Source organism: Barbus barbus (assembly GCF_936440315.1).
Source record: "Barbus barbus genome assembly, chromosome: 2".
NCBI classification, from domain to species: domain Eukaryota; kingdom Metazoa; phylum Chordata; class Actinopteri; order Cypriniformes; family Cyprinidae; genus Barbus; species Barbus barbus.
The window spans coordinates 9,664,286-9,685,281 of record NC_136730.1 but is presented as its reverse complement, the minus strand read 5'-3'; the positions used below and the strand labels follow the sequence as shown (position 1 = coordinate 9,685,281).

Sequence of the window (20,996 nt, the reverse complement as noted above, 5' to 3'; positions counted from 1 at the left end):
AAGCTGACGCCGGTTTCACCGCACGTGCTTTTGTACCAGCTGCTCATTACGTCAACTCGCCCGCTACGTCTCGCCAATCCATTGGACAGATTTCACTTGTATTCAGAGCCAGTTACGCTGAAGGCGTTCCCGGATGCAAAGCGTCTTCGGACGCAGCTCGAGTTCCTGAAGAGGAACTTTTTATACATTACGTCATTTTTCTATTAAAGGGATAGTCTATCCAAAAAAAATTAACATCATTTACTCACTCTTATGTTGATCCAAACCTGTATGACTTTCATTCATCTGTGGGACATGGAGAGGGAAAAAAAGGTATTTTTAGTTCCCACTGGTTCTTCTATTGTATGGCCAAAAAATTACAATGGAACTGGATATGAAGAAAGAAGAATAAAGAAGATGATACAGGTTTGGAACAACGTGATAGTGAGTAAAATGAGTAAAATTTAAATTTTTGGGTGAAGAATTACCGTATGGTCCATGTGGTTTTTAAGCCTTTATTTACAGCAATTGCTGTATATGTGTATATTATAATATTGGCTTCTTGAAATGCTAGGCTAATCAGGCATGTTTACATTATGAATACAAGATAAAAATATGACCAATAACAATTGGAATTTTCTTACAATCACGTGATGACTGTATTTAATAACAGAGGGAAAAAAACTGACAAGGTGCCATATGAAACAGGCATGATGTGTTTATTGGTGGGATCTCGTGGGGTGGTCGTGGTCATCTGAGACTAATGATAGCTGTTATTCTGCCGTGGAGAAATAATCACTTAAATATGTACGTTAAGCGGAACTGAGAGGGGCCACAAACCCTGAGGGCAGAAAGTTGCTCTAGCATTTCCTAATGACATGAGGGCGACAGCGAGATTATTTCTGCCCAAAGTTTTGCAGTTCATTGTCATATGGTCTGTTTCTGGACAGCAACTGCTCACTTTTTCTCTTTTTCTCAACAAAGGTCTTTTTCCGACCTATACCCTTCTCAGCCCCTCTATTTCCTCTCTCTACCTATTGGAAGTCATTAGTGGTCTGACCCACTTCTCTCTGGCTGGCATGGCTAATTGGACCTTAATCACTTCCTAATTGCTGCTTTGTTTCTGTGCCGCTCATTAAATGCCAAACTGAATGAGATGAGAACAGTGTTTTCCCCCCATGTCAGAACGTTTAATAAAATACAGATAAACGCTGAACCTGAAAAATAATAAAACATTTGAATGTAATCAGTTGATTTTTAGTCAAAACCTTTACATGCAGTCTTAACAAGTGCTTACCAGAAGTTTGTAGCTAATATTATGTAATATTATATCAGTGCATAATGTAGCTGTGAGAAACATCCAGCACTCCGACTAGGCACTCAGTGGGATAAACCTTTAGTTTTTGATCTCATTTGTAATATGCAGCATTAGTATATGCTCAGATGTTTTAGATTTTTGTTTACAGTTTTTGGCCACTTCAGGTCTTTTTTTTCTGGGTCTGGACCACCGGCCAGCTGACAGAGCGAGTGTGTTGAGCGTGATCTAGAGGCTCAGAGGGAGGGGGCTGGACAGAGGGACAGCGGGGTTTCTGTGCAAGAACTCGCCAGTGTTTGCAGTTAGTGTTTTATTTGCAGTGTAGCTCCTCGACTACTGAGACTCTACAGGCTGGACTGACGCTGGAACCAGCTCATTTTAACAAATGGACCTGCCAGGTGAACGAGAGACGGATAACATTCTGATTTCACTTTAATTTTTATGTTTTTGTTTGCTTTTTATAAACAGATTTTTTTTTACTACAGTGAAGAGGAACATTTTCGATGATTATAATTTACACTTTTAGTCTATTTCATATGAGCGATACATGTCATTCTGCAAGGTTTGGCTAATTTTACTGTTTGTTTTCAAAGACTTTTTATAACTCTGTTGTGCTAAAATGCATATGTTTATTTCATCAGTTAACACTGGCTAATTATAGATTTTCATGCATTATTTAACATTTCTGTTTTGGTATGATTTATATTTCATGTCAATTATTTAAGGGAAGTTTTCATTGTGTATGTCACGCAGAGCACAATAGCTAAATTTGGCCTCCAGTGTTTGAATGGGCATTAAAGTCTTACTCGTTGTGTTAGTGTAAACAGTTTAGAATGGATCTCAGTCGGCTGTGTGCTGCTCACTATTAGAATAACATTAGCTCAGGAGTAACTAGCCTTTTATGGCCAGGGAGAACAGTTTCAATATTCATCTCCGGATAAACGTTCAAAACTTTTCTCCCGTTTTCCGTAGCCTTTGATTAAATTTGTTTTAATTTTGGCTTTATTTCCCTGGTTCCCAGGTTCTTTTTCCACAACATCTGTTTGGTTTTGAGATGTGATCTTTAGGGCTGACTGTTCATCAGTGTTGTTGTTGTATCTGTTGCTATAGTACTGATGTATGTGTCAGCGCAGTACCAAGAGACTTTCTCATATATGATGATATGTGTTCCATAATTATGAAAAACCACATGACATCTGATCAGACTGTTTTGATTGGATTTCAGACATATATCGATGCGGTCTGTCTGCAAAAATGCATAGATGTAAATGTAACTTAATTTTGTGTTCATTTGCTCTGGGGGTTTCATGTATTCATGTATATATATATATATATTTCTTTATTTTACTGCTCATCTTGACCAGGAATATTATATAAACTAAAATAACATTTGACCTTTCAAACTGAAACACATTTCTGATTTTAAGAGGATACAAAATCTGATTTTAATTCAATTTTATATTCCTGTACTGAATGATCTGCTATTTTGTTCACTCTTTCTCTCACATATGCAGTCCAACTTTCTCCATGACTGTTTTATCTTGTCTCTCTTATTTTCCTGTGTTTCACCGTCACCCCTCATGTCGTTTCCTCTCCAGAATCATCAGAGAGTGTCTCCTCACAAGGCGTGACTGAGCACACTCTGTCATCCCTGGCGTCCGCCTGTACCTCTGTTAGTACCAGCACTGTGGCATCTTTATCTTCATCATCAGCCATCCCCCAGCCCAACTCGAGTAGCAAACCCTGGAGAAGCAAATCTCAGAGCACCAAGCACACTGCTACCTCCACCGCTACCTCCACGGTGCTTTCCATCAAACCAGATCTCCAAGCCAAGCAGCCCGTGCCTGCAGAGCCGCCACCGAAAGCTGTGCCTCAGAAGTCCATGCTGGAGAAACTCAAACTTTTTAACAGCAAAGGAGGCTCCAAGTCATCCACGCAAGCAGAGGGTGCCGTTACACCGACAGGAGGAAAAGATGCCAGTTTGGTTTTAGAAAGAGTCGAGGCTGGTTCCAATACAGAACCCATTGAGGAAGTGGATGGTAATGTCAGACCCACAAACGGGTTGAGTGCCGTTACGATGACAACCAGCAGCCCAAAGATTGCACTAAAGGGCATTGCGCAACGGACATTTAGCCGGGCGCTCACGGCGAAAAAAGCCTCAAATAAAACTGTAGATAAAGAAAAGGAAAAAGAACGAGCTAAAGAAAAAGACAAAAATGGGAAAGAGGGGTCAAGGCGTGTCCCATCCTCAGAAAAGGTAGAGATCAAAGAGGAAGTTAAGGAGGAAGTTGATCCCTCAAGCAGAGTTGCTCCATCCGAGGCAGAGCCCAGGAAAGCCTCCAAGATCGCCAGCTTCATACCCAAAGGTGGCAAAGTGGGCGGTACCAAGAAAGATAGCCCTGCCCCTGTGCAAAGCGGAATTCCAAAACCAGGAAGTAAAAACATTGGAAATGGAGCAGTAAAAAGTTCAGTGTTGCCCCTCGGCGGTAAAGACAATGAGAGGCCCCGCAGTATGCGTCTCGGAGGGGGTCTGGGACTTCATAGGGACAGCCGGCATTCCTCGTCCTCGTCCAGCCTGGCTTCCACTGAGGGGAAAGGACACCATAGCGCCGCCCTGGTGGCCAACGGAACGCAATCCACGGCCTGCAACACAGTCAGTGTGCAGCTGCCTCAGCCACAGCAGCAGTACAACCACCCGAACACAGCCACCGTAGCACCCTTCATGTACAGGTGAGACTCATTCTGGGATTTTCAGCTGGAGGATTTTAAAACAGGCCAAAATACAGATTTAGATCAAAGGAGAAACTCGAGCCAGATCTAGAGATCATAGGGGGGTCTTTTGACTTGGACCAGTAAGTAACAAAGTAACCTTTTTTTTTTTTTCCCCCTGTTAACTGAAACTGAACAATTAAAAATAGTTTTTGTTAATTGAAACAAAGCTATAAAAAATCTAAGCAATAAAAAAGCTATAAAAATAATACTAAATATAAATATTAGTCGGAAAAACTTAAACTTGTAAAATGAGATATGTTGCTTTGGCAACAAACTGAAATAAAATAAGCAGAAGTGCTAAGTTACTAAAATAAAACTGAAATAAAGCAAATTCAATCTAAATAGAAATATAACATATATAAAAATAGAAATAAAACTAATGGCAATAAACTCACATTAAAAACATAAAAATAAACACTAATTCAAAACAGTATATGAGTAATAATAAACTACCACTGGACTATTCAAACACATTTCTGATTTTTCAAAGTGATTTTTAATTCAAATCCTGTGATACGGATATGAATATGGTTTGAAATAGGTTTGTTAAAATGAGATTTAATCTGTATTTTGCTGTTAACTAAAATTGATACTCCAAAAAAAGCCATAGCTTCACTTTTCTTTTCTCACAAATGCAGTCCAAACAAAGGAAGAAAAAAGAAAGTTAGAAATGTTACCTTAGCAACTAACTAAAATAAGTTTAATTTGAACTACTAAAATTGCTAGAATTAAAACTGAAATAAAAATGTTTAAAAAAGCTAATAAAGTGACAAATTGCTAAAACAAAACAAAAATTTGAATGAATACTGAAGATTTAAAATAGAATATAAATAATACTAAAATAAGACTGCTAGAAAGCACCACAAAAAAACAGCAACCACATAGCAATTTGCAAATCTCTCACATAATCACATACTGTACCATCATTCTAAAAACATGCTAAAGAACATACTAACAACATAACACAAGATGATATTGTTTTGTACTGAAAAATAAAAAATCTTGTGAAATCTTAATGCATGCATGTTATGCATGTAGTACATATCAGATAGACAGATAAATAAAATGGATTCATGCCAAAACAGAAGCAGAATGATACTAATTTGTATTTAGTTTATGAGACTGCCACTGTAAAACTCACTGTGAATGGCTGTAGTAAGTGTGCATGCGTGCTCACGTGTGCATGACTCCCCGTCAGGCTCAGCTGTGAAGCGTTTGACTGTTATTTTCTCTGAAACAGATGCGTTGCCCTGTGTTTGTTTTCCATAAAGGATTCCTTTAGTCAGGCCATGACTTCTGCTGACTAGAATGTCACAGAAAATGTGTATGCATCTACATTAATGACATCTTTTTTTAATTTTAACCCCTGTGATTTTAGGTCTCAGAATGAGGCAGATGGAAACACTGGCACAATCCCAAGCTCTGGATGTTGTAGTAGTGACTCCAGTAGCTTCAGTAAGATCAACCAGTCTTCTACCGAGGACCTGTCAGGTAACCTGTTCATTTCATATCTGATGAAGAGTACAACATTAATCTGATAGTCTAAGACCTTTTCCTGTTGGTAATTATAATAATCAATGCACCATTTAGACAAAATATAAATTTTTTTTTAAGAAGACTTGATATTTATGATGGTGTTCTGAAGTTTAAATCAAGCAAGCAATTTTACACTAAATTTTTACTGTGTTTCTGATCAAATAAATGCAGCCTAGTTGAGTATAGAATAATTTTATTCATGTGATGGCAAAGCTGAATTTCAGCAGCCATTAATCCAGTCTTTATTGTCACATGATGCTTCAGAAATCATTTTAATTCACCGATTTGTTGCTCAAGAAACCTTTATTGTTGGCAGTCAGTGTTGAAAACAATACTTAGCATTGTTTGAGGAGTAGAAAATTCAAAAGAAGAGCATTTATTTGAAAAATAAATCTTACCCAAACTGTTGAACAGTGTTTAAATACTGATATATGATATTAAAAAGTGAAAATGAATGCCCTATTTTCAGGTGAAGATCCAGAGGCCAGACGTCTGAGGACTGTCAAAAATATTGCTGACCTACGGCAGAATTTAGAAGAGACCATGTCAAGTTTGCGGGGGACGCAAATCACACACAGGTAGATGCATCTATTTCTTACTTTTCACAGTCTAATGTAGCAGGAGAACTTTCAGAGAGAAAGCAGCTAAGATAAGAAGACGGTTCTTTGGTGAACCGTGAAGCTTTAACAGTGAGGGAAAAGCATATTATTCCCCAATTCAACTGGCAAAGACACAGGCTGCCATAAAAGCCCACTTTTTTTTCTCACAGTATTTTATCTTTTGAGACAGTAACAAGTAGCCATTCCTTCCTCAGCTTGACTCTTTTAACTGTAAATGACTAATTGAATAGAGTCTGTCCACCAGCTCCACCAAGCTCTTTCCATATCTATTCTTAAAAACTCCTTTGTTCCTCTTTTTTGATTATTCATCTGATTTGACCCAGACTGCATTGCTATGATGGCATCATGCTGTAATTGTGAACTGCTTAAAAAGTCCATTTTAGGGCAAAATGAGAGCAGCAAGGCATTTTTGTTTCCTGAGGTGTCAGGATATTGGGTACAATTCCTCAATACTATGCATAAAACCTTTCCTCATATTATAAGTTAAGTAAATATTGTAATTGAATACTGTTTTGGTGAAAAATATCATGGTAACTGGTTTCCTGGATTTAACTATACTACAAGAGCCTACAAATGTTGGTAAAACTTGATACAAGCCACATGTACCATGGTATAACTATTGATACCATGGTACATTTTAGCTTTTAAAAAGGTCATATGAATTTGATTTTATATTGACTTGAATTTTCAATGTTCTTTCTCTCTCAGCACACTGGAGACCACTTTTGATGGTAGCGTTACTACTGAAATGAGCAGTCGCAGCATCCTCAGCATGGCATCTCGCCCTGCGCCCCTGTCCTGGGCCAGTCGCATGGGCCAGTCCAGCCCCCGTCTACAAGCAGGAGATGCTCCTTCGGTTGGTAACGGGTATCAGTCCCGCAGCGGAGGTGTGGCGTCCGGCCAGGGCCGGTATCTGTACCAGGCTCCTCTACGGAAGCAGCTGGCAGCGCGTGGCAGTGCCCTCTGTGGCCTGGAGCTGGGAGACAGGGTGGAGGACCTGGAGTTGGCAGGTGTGGGGCTGGAAATGAGCGGCTACATGAGTGATGGAGACGTGCTGGCTAAGAACGCCCGCTCTGATGAGTTGACCAGCGGGTAAGTGTGAAGATGATTGGCATTGGTTAAGACGGATGACTAATGGGGTTTTCCAATAGCTGATAATGATGGGCGTTTTCAGTAGGTAGTTAAAGGATTAGTTCACTTTTAAAAAAAACTTTTGCTGATAATTTACTCACCCCCATGTCATCCAAGATGTCCATTTCTTTCTTTCTTCAGTCGAAAAGAAATTAAGGTTTTTGATGAAAACATTTCTCCATATAATGGACTTCATTGGGACCCACTTTAAGTGGAGATGAAAGGAAAATTAAAAGACAATTTAAAGGTACACAGCGTAATTTACACAAGTGGTAATTCTTTGTTGGTCCTTGATTATTATTCACAGATTTTTAAAATTGTAATTTGTAAAGTGCCTAAAGGAATCAGATTTGGTGTAATATCTTTATTAAAGATCAGGTCAGTTTACCGTAATGAGCGTTGTCATGTTCATAAATGTGTACATTACCATATGGCATAAAACGTATCAAATGGATCATGCTTTCTGTGAAACTCTCCTAAGTGGATATTTGTAGTGTGGTTTTATTGCAGCCACTAGAGGGTGATATGGCTCTCTAAATGTGAATTTGCATGTTGTTTTCTTAGGTCCAATGCATTTTCATATTGATATTCTAAATCAGTGCATGACTAGGGTCAGAAATTTACTTTTCCAATTTGGGACAATATTTGCCTCTTGGAATTGAGTGGCTTTTTTAAAAAAAAAAAAGGTATAATAACTTTGTAAGGACAGTTTTTGTGCTTACCTTATTAAATATAGCCTATTGGGCAGAGTTAACCAAATTTTACATTGAGGCATTGTTTTAGTAAATGCACAAATTCAGAAAAGAATATACCATTCAGAAGTTGTATATATATTATTATTTTATATACAGTTATATATTTTTTTTTGTTATATATATATTATTTTTGAAAGAAGTCTTTTATGCATTGTTGTGCTGTTCAAAAAACAGCATTTATTTGAAATATATATATATATATATATATATATATATATATATATATATATTTTTTTTTTTTTTTTTTTTTTTTTTTTTTTTTTTTTTGTATTGTTATGTCTTAAATTGTATTTTATTTGATGCCTCCCTCCTGAATAAAATTATTAGTTAATAAATAAATAAATTAACTAACCCTAATCTTCGGATAGTATTGTATTTCACTAATATATTATCATATAACGTTGGATGTTTGACTTTTTTGGTACTCTTAAAGGCATAGTTCACCCATAAATGAAAATGATATACTCACCCTCAAGTTGTTCCAAACCTGTATGCATTTCTTTATTCTGGTGAACACAAAAGAAGAAGAATGCTGGTAACCAAACAGTTGCTGGTAGCCACTGACTTCCATAGTATATTTTTCCATACTATAGAAGTCAGTGGGATCCATCAACTGTTTGGTTACCTATATTCTTCAAAATGAAAAGAAATTCATACAGGTTTGGAATAACATGAGGGTGAGTAAATGATGGCACAATTTTAATTTCTGAGTAAACGATCCCTAATCTGAAATGGATTTATATTTTTTTCTCTCTGCTGCCTTTACTTCGAAGCTCAGGATAGACACTAGAGAGGGATTTGGGACTTTGTGTGTTTTTACATTGGCATTATTGTGAATCAGCATTGTCCTGATTCACTGAGTCAATTTTCAGGGGGAGATTTGAATCCAGTTGTATTTCAGAGACAGTTATGACATCTAATGATGCAGGTGAACATTAAATGCAATGAATACTGTCACCTTGCAGCTCTGGTCCTTAGGCAATAATAAAAGCAGCTTTAGTGCATGTGTTCTCCTCTGTACTGAGTGTACAGATCGAAGGGGCAATGTAATGCAGATTTACCGCCCCCTTCATGCTGAAACAAGCTCTCTGCATACCTTGGCTGTGATAATGTGCAATTTAAACCTCTTGTGTTATTATTTCCCCACAATCACAGTCTTCCTGTGTGGTTTGAACACTACCAACTGTTCTAGTGCTTCTAACATTACCAGATTAGAGAGAACAGGCCAGGTGACAGGCTGCAATTACACCTGGCCATAAGCCTGACGTCTGGATGCAAAATATCACTATTTAGATGGTCATTAATAACCGACTGACAAAATCCAGGCAACAAAAACCTGTCAAATTCACAGTTTTGCTCACTTTTACTGCACTCGTTTGGGTGCTATTGTAAATCTGACATTTTGAATGTGAAGTCCTTAACAATGACACTTGACTGAAAAAAGGAATCTCCTGTGTGCTTTGATAAATGTCTCTTAAACTAGAGGATCTCCTGCACAATGGATGATGTCATGAGCATTGAGGGAAGTGAGATTGCTATTGGAGGGCTATATAGATCTTGAAGTGCACTAACATGTTTGGACCAGATCCCTCATGGAAAGAGGCTCTTTTGAGATTTCCCAGGTCTCAAAGTGGTTGTTTTCACAGTCCAATCAGGACTGACGGGTTAAAGACTTCACCCAAGGCTGCTCTATATATTAACACACACAGGTTGAGCTAATATGATCTCCTTCCTCTGTTCGTGACAGCACTTTGATAATGGAGAGACAGGTTTGCCACATTACATCATATGCATCACGCTGAAATGAATATGCTCTTTAGTTAAAAGACGCTGACATGTGACTGACATTGTGGTTACAGCATCTGAGGCTGCTGAGATTTCTGTAAAGCAAATAATCATCTGAAAAATGTTGGAAATGCTGTAAATCATGTCACTTGTTAAAGTTTGTGTATAGCATAGTCTGAAGGCATTTATAGCTTTTAGTTTGTTTGGTATTTGCGCAGTTATGCTGGTTTTTGTTAACAAATACAATGGTTTTGCTTTAGTAGGTCAGAAAACACATGCTAAGACCTTGATGTTCCTCTCCAAACACACATTATACAGTAGCTGTCAGATCATGAATGCTTTATATCATCAGGTCTTGTTTATACAGAAACACATACACACACACTCACACACACACATTTCGTCGTTTTAAGGTGTGAATTCAATTAGAAAATTGTCTAAAAATGGATTTTCTCATATTCAGTTTTTTGGGATTTTAAAAAGATCATTTTAAACTATCATTATATTTCATGTTGTTTTGCATTTGAATTGTATCCGTTTCAATTTTTTAAATATTTGTATTTATTGAAATCATTTTTATTCCTTGATATATCACCCAGATTTTACCAGAAAAAATATGATGAATTATCTTTAGCATAGATCAAATTAAACCTGATTGGTGTAATGGATATTTTTTTCAGTCATTTTTTTATTATTATTTAAATTTTAATTCTTAACTTAATATAATATAATATAATTTATTGATTTATTTAAAATTTTAATAAAGTTATTTTCATATAATTTTCATGACTATATATATATATATATATATATATATATATATATATATATATATATATATATATATATATATATCTCAATCTTTCATTTAAATATTTATAATTAAACGTAAATATATATAAATAAATGCATAATATATATAAAAATGTTAATAAATAACTTCTTGCAGCCATGCTTCCTTTAAAAGTGATCAGCCCTTTTACCTTTCAAATGTCAGACTCAGACATTGAATCTGTATCATCAATTTATCAACTCATCAACTCTCCTCTTAACTTTCTTTCCTGTTCCTTTTCTCTTTCTCATCCCCCTCTTTCTTCCCCTCGTGTGCTGCCCTTCTCCCAAAACCCCTCCAGGCTTTCTTGTTCATGGGGTGGGGGTTGTGTTTATATGAGTGTGTGTGTGTGTGTTTTGGGGAAGGGGGTGGTTGGTTTAGCCTCCTCCCTCTTCACCAAACAGTCCAGCGAACCGGCACAAACTGTAGCCACTCACATACATGAGAGTAGAGACAGAGAATATACTCCAGCACTAGAGAAACGCATGCAAAACATATTCATAACCTCACACTCTAATGCAAACAAACACCTGACAGAGTGTGTATTTCCCACCGGATCTCACCTGTGTCTTAAACATCTGATGGATTTTTAACACTGAAAGGTATGTCAGTCATTGTTGTTAACTTGTATTATTGTTATCATGTGACCATTAATGCTTTTAGAGATTTGTAAAAGTTAAAGAAATTACATTTAAGTTTAGAGGTTTAGGTCTATTTCTGTTTAGTGTCATTTTCTTAGTAGTACCAAGAGCAAATATTTTTTTTACATTTGTTACATTATTTTTGAAGCATTAATGCATTTATTATTATATTATATTCATGCATTTTATTGTACTATGTCCTAGCAATACTTTTTTACATGCACATTTTTAAGCATTTTGGTTTCATGACAATTAAGAGTTTATGGTGAAATATAACCTGGACATTTTTAGTGAGATTCACCTACATACTACATACAGAAATATGGAGGGAAATTGAGAGTCGGAGGTATGTGGAGGTGGTCTGAGCAGAGATGTTGCACCGTTAGCTGTCTGGAGGTGTTTGGCAAACTAACTATAAAGCCACAGTATTCCAGCAGCTCGTTCTCAATATGATGTGACAGTATTTTACACAAAGAGGCACTGTACTGACTCATAACCACACACTAACAGACACACAACTGTCTTACCTTGAGTGAGTCAGTTGGGCATGAAGACTGGGGAGTTTATTCCAGTGTCCAGTGGGAACTGTAGCAGAGTGAGTGACTGCGAGCAGCGAGGAATCTAGTGACAGGGCAAATATTTGGAAGAGTATCCGATTTTGTTTTAGTTATGTGAGGGTTTGTTTTTCTCCAGGTAGCTCTTTCACCCATCTAAACCTTATAGATGTGTGTGAATTGAATGAATGGATAAAGACATGAGTGATGTTGCTGGAGGGAAGACTGCAGGCACACATCTAGTATTATTGGACAGTAGCATTTAGCTGATGGTTGTTACACATTGTTGGGTGCATTTTATTATCTGTACAAGAATATTATGTGTATATGTGTATGGGTGATCTTTGTTCATGTATGTGTGATTGTCTGAAGACATTATGGATCATTTTCCTTTTTTCGGAGCGACTGTGAATCATTGACCCCACTAACCTCATGCTACACACACACACACACACACACTTCCTGCTGCCTGATTTAAACCAGCGTAGGGTTAAATGTCATGAGGGCTCTATTAGTTGAAAGACTGTTTTAACGTTTTGACTGAGATGTTCATTACTAGTTTTGCTGCTATTTTTTCCCCCCTTAAACATCCCATTTCCCCTAAAACTTTAGAAAAAAAAAAAAGAAACATTTTTCATTTCCTTTTTGCATTGTTCTTTTTATTTATTTATTGATATTGGTATGATATGCTGACCAGCATTAGCAGCAAATATTTAATAATATAATAATATATTTAAATTATCTAGATAATATAGAGTTCTTTGACATTAATTGCTTTAAGAAATTTGTAAAAAATTGTGATCAAAAAATCATTTAATTTCTTTACTCAGGACTTATTGTCATATTACATAATATTTTTTATTTAGTGCTTTGTTTTGGGTTAATGACTGCAGTATTTATTTACGTATTTATTAGCAATCAATTGATTTGCTTAGCAGTTAATATGTGAGATAAAGTGGTCTAGATAACGAAGAGTTATGATCTATTGTTATATTATATACCATTATATTTTGTTGATTAGTGTTTTCTTTTGGATTAATGACTGTAGTATTATTTATTATTTTAATTATTTTTAATTGCAAAGTATATGAGACCTAACTAAACTGTGGTTTTCATTAGTCAGTGGCTATAATGTATCTGTGAACAGTTTCTTTGCTTTTGAATGTCCTTTGTCCAGTTTTCGTTTGACTCTTTTAATTGGATGAGTAATGTAGGATCGCTCTGTGTGTGTGTGTGTGTGTGTGTTTTCTTAGGTACATGACGGATGGGGGATTGAGTCTGTATACACGACGATTGAACCGCTTACCGGATGGAATGGCAGTGGTACGGGAAAGTCTGCAGCGTAACACCTCTACTGGCCAGGGAGATGCTGACAGGTACCTAAACCTCTTTCTCACCACCCTGATCATCATCAAATCTTGCATTCTATACACACAGAAAATCACTCCTACATTTAAGGTATGATAATAATATCAGCTTCTGTTTTGTTTGAATATAGCTGCATTGGTTTTATAGGCTGCTGTAGGTCTATAATAAGTTCAGTGGGGGAAATCCTGTATGGAGGTGGCTCTGGTTGATGATGGCACGCTCCATTACAGAAAAGAAAAAATAGGTCTTCTATTGAGTTGAGCTTGCATACTCCACTAGCTTTCAAATGAAAGAAAACCGCTGAAATGATGGCTTGTCACCACAACCCTCTCTGTTGCAGATATAGGTTGTAGGTTGTGGGTGTAACCCTACAGAGTGGCTACGACTGCCCCTCTTAAACTATCATATTTAATTAGCATGTGTATTTATATGCGTTTGAGTCATTTAGCTGGTAGAGGGACAGATGTGTGCGTGAGCCAGATGAGATGCCACTCATTCAGATATTACATCACCACGTTTAGTCCTTCAGCTGGAGGGGACAGTAAGATTTAGACTGAAAATATTGGAAGATTGTGTGTTTTAATGTAACCCATGTTTCATATCTGGATAGATTTTAAGGTCTAGATTAAATCATATCACTTCCTAATAGTGGTCTAATGCTGTGTGTGTGTGTGTGTGTGTGTGTGCGTGCATGCGTTTTTATGGCAAAGGTGACTTTTCAGGACATTACCCCATATCCCCACTTTTCAAAACGCTTATAAATCATACAGAGTGAGTTTTTTGGGGGAAAGTTGAAATGCACAATGTCTCCTGTGAGGGCTAAGTTTAGGTGTAGGGTTGGTGTAGGGCAATAGCACATACAGTTTGTACAGTATAAAAACCATTACGCCTATGGGATGTCCCCACTTTTCACAAAAACAAACGTGTGTGTGTGTGTGTGTGTTTTATAGACTAGATTTTTCATTATTTATAAATATATTTACATGCCATCAAGTTTTGAACAGCCTTTTTTTGTTATTATTAATTTAAAAATGAAAATCTAAAATGGTATTAAAATTCTATTAAAGACTCCCTAGTTTTAAATGATTTTATTTTTTCTATTGAATGTTGTTTGTAATACTAAAATCTAAATGATTTTAAATCTAAAAATATACTTCATATATGTCAAAATCTCTATTTAGTAGGTTTTGTATCTATTGAATATTTAATCACTAATTAAATTTGTTAAAATGATCAAATACATATTTTTTTATAATTTTAAACGTTCAATATTTTTTATATTTTGCAGTACTTTTTTATTTTACTTGTTGTAGTCAGAGTTTGTAATTTAGTAATCCTCAGTTTTGCATATGACATTTGACACATGACGTATTGTCTCATTCTTACAGACAAAACACAAATGTAAAAACAATCCAGCCCATCTGATTTGAATTCCCTTCTCTTCACTAGAACAAAAGAGCTTGTCTCTGTGTTGGACCATTTGCCTGGATCTGTTTAAAAACAGATGCTTTTGAATACGATCAAGACTGTCTTGAGACAGTCACCCATTATTTTTAATAGAATTGCATTTGACCATTTTGCACTACATTACTGTCGCCAGTGTTTATAATTCAGTATTGAGGGGTATACTGGGAAGGGTTATTAATCCCCCCACTAAAGTGTGTCTTGTTAGGACTTGACCACAGGACGAGCACATGGGGGAATTCCTCTCTATCTTTATAGTCCCATCCCCTTGTTTTCTCCCTGTCCCCCTCAGACTCCGCGCATCAGAGGAAATGAACAGCACAGCGATGAAATGATATAATATGGTGTTTCATGCACCATAAAAAGCCTCCCTCTATTTCCATCTATCCTTTTCTGAGAACAAGTCCCCTTACATGTTGTGGTTAACCACCAGCCTCTAAACATCTACCACTGTCTCTGCTGCCCTGAAACATCCATTACTTTCTCTCTCTTTGTTTCTCTCTTTTAAACAGATCTATCTGTTATCTTCCCTTTTTGTTCTGCAACCCGATCATCCTTCCTTCGTTCCAACACCCTTTTACCACACACCACATTAGTGTGTTTGCTTCCTTTGCTCAGTGCAGGGCAAAGAGTTTAATCATGAGAGCTTCTTTATGAATGCAATGTCAGAAGTTCTTGTTTTTCCCAGTCTATAATATTGGAAAGGCAGCTTTGAAATGGCACAAATGATTTGGATGTTAAAGCAATCAGGGCCCATTTTGACTTAGTGTATGTAATAATAATAATAATAATTCATTACATTTATATAGCGCTTTTCTGCTTTTCTAAGCACTCAAAGCGCTCTACATTGTGAGGGGTGGTGTCTCCTCGTCCACCCTTCCGTAAAGGCGGAATTTTCTACGCATTCGTCGTACTTCATTTTTATTTATTTTTTTCCTTGTGTACTGTTAATCACGATTGATTGCACCAATTTCACCAAACATTTAGTAATGTAGTTTTTCATTATCTTTTTACACACTCTCTCACACCCTTAAAGTTAGGCTGTTTTTGATATTATAAAGCTATAGTTCATCCAAAAATGAAAAATTCTGTCATCAGAATTTACTCACCCTATTGCTGTTCCAAGCATTACATAAATGTTTCTTTGTTAATGTATGTATGTATGTCCGTGAAAGTCAATGAGATCTAGTATTGTTTTGGACCCCACATTGTAAAAAATAAATAAAAGTTAAACTTAAAATTAAGGCAACCAGCTTCAGCAGATTTTTGAGTTTTCTCAACTTGTTTATACAACAAAAAGTTGAGAATCTCATACAAACATAAGTTGAGTGAGCTCAAAAATCGGCTGAAGCTGGTTGCCTTAAAGTCCCCCTGTAGTGAAAATCAAGTTTTTTATGTTGTTTATTTGGCTATGTTGTGTTTTTAATATGCTTTTAGACAAACCATGTGTCAGTCCATTAATCAACACCATTGCTGAGTATTTTCTTCTTAAAACTGTAGTTTCTCAATGGCTGACCCAGAAATACAGCTTGAAACAGCCCTCGGGTTGCTACGTCACAAACCAGTAACCAATCACGTCAAGGGATCGATTCCTATCACTAGCATGCAAAATATACCAATACCAGCACAAAACCAAACATAAATTAGAGCAAAAAACCCACGAAGCCGTGGTTCGATGTGAATTTAGAACCGCTAACTTGCATTATAACCCACGGCAACAGTGCAAAAGTAGCCCACAGTCAGACCCACCTCTCCCGCATCGGTGTCTGCACTTCACACGCCTTGCTCGTGGGCCCGAATTAAGAATCACAAACGGCTGCATTCAGTCTTAATGGCATTTTGAGGACACAACATCGTCAAGTAAGTAACTTTAACGAATGTTACAGTATTCACTGTAGTTGTCCGCTAGTAAAAACCTTTTTTTATCAGTCATTATCCATGTATGCCATTGTTTTGCGTTTACTACAGTTCAGTGGATCAGGAGGTTCTGGCTGCTGCGACTGAGTGAAGGCGGGGCTAATTTGCATATAGATCAGCGTAGTAAATGAGGCAAGGGTGTTGAGTTACATTCAAGCTATTTTAAGGCATGAGAAAATTATTTTCACAAGACAAAACATTTAAATATGTAATTTTGATGATCAAAGATAAGTTTTAAGAGATAAAATATTTGACTACAGGGGGTCTTTAAAATTTTAAGTTGGCTCAACTTTTTTTTTTTTACGGCTTATGTATAGCCAAAAACAGTTCAAACATTCTTCAAAATACCATCTTTTTATATCGAAAGTCACACAAGAGTGAACATTTTTGGTAATATAAAATAAATATTAGATAAAAACCTTTTAAAAATTAGACAATGAAAATCAGAAATGTTTAAGCGCTATAAGTTTAAGTACTAAAACCAAAACTGAAATAAAAATATCAAAGCTATGGAGAAAATCAGCTAAGAAAAAAAAGACATAAAATTACTCAAACTTAAATTAAAATGAAAACTAAAAATGTAAAAATAAAAGCTAAATATAAAATATATATATTTTAGTATATAAATAATGCTGGCATATTGGTACCCCAGTGTGAGTAAAAATCTGTTTTCCAGTATATGGCTTCATATGGAATTGATAAATATTGCCATCAGTTAATCATTTCTCTCTTGTTTGTTGGATTCTTGGAAGAGACCACAAGACACTCTTTACGATGAGATGATATTATTTACAGCTCATATAATTAACCACAAATCATTACTTTGTTTTCTAGTGTCCCAATGAGAGGAGAACATTTCAAAAGTCCCTGGGGTGTCCTGCTTTAAATAACACTTGTAGATAAAAGAGAGAGAGATAGCATGAGAGAGGCCCTGGGAAAGACACAGCCGTGTTTCTCCACCACATGTTTGAGTGTAAGGGGTTTAAGGTCAGAGCACTTCAAATGACCCCGGATAGGCATTCAAACAGCAGTGACCAGCCAAAGACCCTCAGCCAGCTCTCAACTCTAGTGCACACTTCTCAGGCTGGAGTGAAGGACAGAGAGAGTTGGTATAAAGAGGTAAAGGTTGCTTACATTTTCCTGAGCAGGTGCAGTGGATCACTGATAGGGAACTGTGTGAGTGTGATCGTCTGTGATGTTGTAGGATCCTTCTTCTCTTTGTTTGCGCAGACCCTCTTCCCTCCAACCGCCAGTCTCTGATCTGTCTGCAGCACACCTGTGCAGCTGTAACACACCTGAGTATAAGGGCCTCCCATCTTTCTCATCTGTACATGGGTGTCCTGGACTGTTTTCGACTATAAAGACTCAGTATTCATGGGCTTCTCATATATTGGTGACACGCTGAGAAAAGAGTCTAAAACAATTACACCAGTTGGAAGTTTAGACAAAAAAAAAAAAAAGTTTAGACAATTTTTTTTTTTTTTGTAAAAATGGAAGCATGAACTTTTATAGAGTATTATACAAAAACAATTATTACAAATTTGTTTTTAGATACACTTTTTAGCATCATAAGGAATATATTCAGTTATTTCTTAGTATACATAACGTATAGTTTGTAAAACTGAAATGGTAGAGTAGGTTATAATAATGTCAAACTTAGCTACTTACAGTGTCCACTTATAGAGGTTTGGGCTCAGTAAGGATGCATTAAATTGATCAAATGTGAAAGTAAAGACTTTTACATTGTTACAAAATATTTCTATTTTAAATAAATGTTTTTTTCTTTTGAATGTTCTATTTATCAAAGAATTCTGAAAAAAATAATCGCATTTTCTACATAAAACATTAAGCAACTGTCTTAAACAATAACAATCAACAGTGGTAATCATTTATTGAGCAGCAAATCAGCATATTAGAAGGGTTTCTGAAGGATCGTGTGACACTGAAGAATGAAGTAATGGTAAAATTACATTTTAAAATATATTATAATAGAAAATAATAATAAAATAAAATAATATTTAAATAAAGTAAAATAAAATAAATTTTTTAGATTGTAATAATATCTCTGAACTGCATCTTTGCATTAAAAAAAAAGTTTTTTCTTTGAAAAACTTTTGAACTCTACACTGTAAAAAAAATCTGTCAAATTTACGGTAAAAAACTGGCAGCTGTGGTTGCCAGAATTCTACCGTAAAAAATGCGGTAGCAACGTTTTAGGTTTTACGGTTTTAACTTAAATTTACAGTTAAATACCGTAATTTCTTTAACTGATATAATCTTAATATACCAACCTATTAAAGTACTGAAATCTGTTTTGTTCCTTTGAAATACACTGATAACCACCAAATGCAGGTGATGATGAGAAAGTCACATGATGAGGCAAAGCCCATCACAAGCAACTTTTAAACAATAGTATATACAGAAGGTGCACAGTGTCATTCACACAAGCACTAAACACCATCATGGTGAGACTCATTAAACTGACATATGCTATAAACATTAATTTAACAACATTAAATGTAACATACAACCCTAATAAACATAACTGATAAGAAAAAACTAAGAAGAAACATAGTTATTTCAAAGAAAAAACGTCAAATTCAAACAGAATTTGAAATGGAACGCAGGGAATTCTGGGAACGTCAGTTTACGGTTTTTCCCTGTAAATTTACAGGAACTTTCCGTTAACCATGTAACAGGTTTTTACCGTAGCATTTTCACAGTTTTTTACCGTTAAAATCACGATCATTTTTTACAGTGTAGTGTATTTATTAGAAGACTTTTTTTAATGTAAGCTTCTACTTAAATGAAAACATTTTCTCTTATGGCACTGAAAAAGAGAGATTCCTCCCTACCAGCCCACATCTGTCAAGATTCCCAGCGCCTCAGAAAACCTTTGACTATCAGAATGAAGACATGCCCTGGAAAAGCGGGAATCTGGAATTTTACGGTTAGGATTTGCAGCATTTAAAAAGCAGAGCGGTGAAGTGAAAGTGATGAGTTTCGCGTAGGTGGACTACAGATATTTAAGGTAATAATCAAACTGAATATATCAGGGTTTATTTGGAAATTATGGTTATTTTTAGAAATAGTAAAAAGAAATAGAGCTGGTAGTAAAGTACAGAGAACACGTCGCCATTCCTTCTACGTATATGCTGATAGAGAGATTATATGAGATACATTTACCAGATGGATCGGCCTCTGCTTCTCTCAGTGTAAATTGATACAGCATAACATACACTCCACTTATGGGATCTTGATCTCAGTAGTGTTTCATGTGTGCATGTCTCTGTGTTTATATTCCTTAAACCCTCAGAGTCTGCAGATTTTAAGTGTGATTACACACACACTTTACAGGTAACTGGATCAACATGATGATGATGCTTAAGCATTCAAAGCAGGCAGACCTTATGACCAGAGACAGAAATGCTGGGCATCTCACATGCGCGATTCTTTCAGGCCATGATGAAAGCTCTGTTGCTAAGGAAAGTCGGACAGATGAGAGACTCTCTCTGTGTGTGGTGTGTGTGTGTGTGTGTGTGTGTGTGTGTGGTGGGGGGATGGGGCTGTACGTCCACTCTAGGTGCTAAATTCAATACATATGTGTTTATGTATGCAGGTGCTGGACTTTAAGTAGTGTTAGCTTCAGTAAGAGAATCATTATTAAAAACATGAATTATTTTTTAACTGGACCTCAGTGTTAAAATTATTAATTATATCTTTGTTAATTATATATTAAGTATCTTGAAGTAAAAGTTCTGTTTTCTATTTTTTACATTCATTTATTTATATACATTTATTCACACAAATACATTCATTTTTAGAGCTTGTCCTCGCACTCATCTTATCATTTCCAACTTGTTTTCTCTTTTGTGGTTTTCTGATCTTGTAGTCAGTGAAACTGAATGAAAAATGATATGAAAGCACCAAAAACATAGTTCAAAGGCTATATTCCAAGTCTTCTATAGCTTTGACATGTCAATGATGAGACATGAAAACCAATTATGTGCAGTGTCATTGATGACAAACCTGGCACAACACTTTTTAAAGGGGACTTAACACACACAGTTTCACCCAATCTCATGTTAATCTGGAGTACCTATAGAGTAGTACTGCATCCTTCATATCTCCAAAAAGTCTTTAGTTTTATCATATTAATAAAAGAAAGATACAGCTTTACGATTCTCTCCGGAAAAAGCCGAGCTCCTGGAGGCGTGCCGTGTGGGCGGAGCTAAAGAGTGACGAGCACTTGAGCCGATCACCAACAAAACAGAAACATTTGATGCCGTTTCACTTACCGTCTGCAGTTCTGAATCATGACCGGGAT

General features: G+C 36.2%; 1 protein-coding gene across 1 annotated transcript in view; it reads left to right on the top strand.

The window, feature by feature from the left end:
• LOC306882475 (neuron navigator 2-like) overlaps positions 1-20,996 on the top strand; it is a 204,246-nt gene that overhangs the window by 148,736 nt on the left and 34,514 nt on the right. The window contains exons 9-13 of the mRNA XM_079437118.1: positions 2,893-4,024; positions 5,445-5,557; positions 6,072-6,180; positions 6,931-7,314; positions 13,174-13,296. Of these exons, the coding sequence (XP_079293244.1) occupies positions 2,893-4,024; positions 5,445-5,557; positions 6,072-6,180; positions 6,931-7,314; positions 13,174-13,296 (1,861 nt within the window). The remainder of the gene's footprint in view (positions 1-2,892; positions 4,025-5,444; positions 5,558-6,071; positions 6,181-6,930; positions 7,315-13,173; positions 13,297-20,996) is intronic.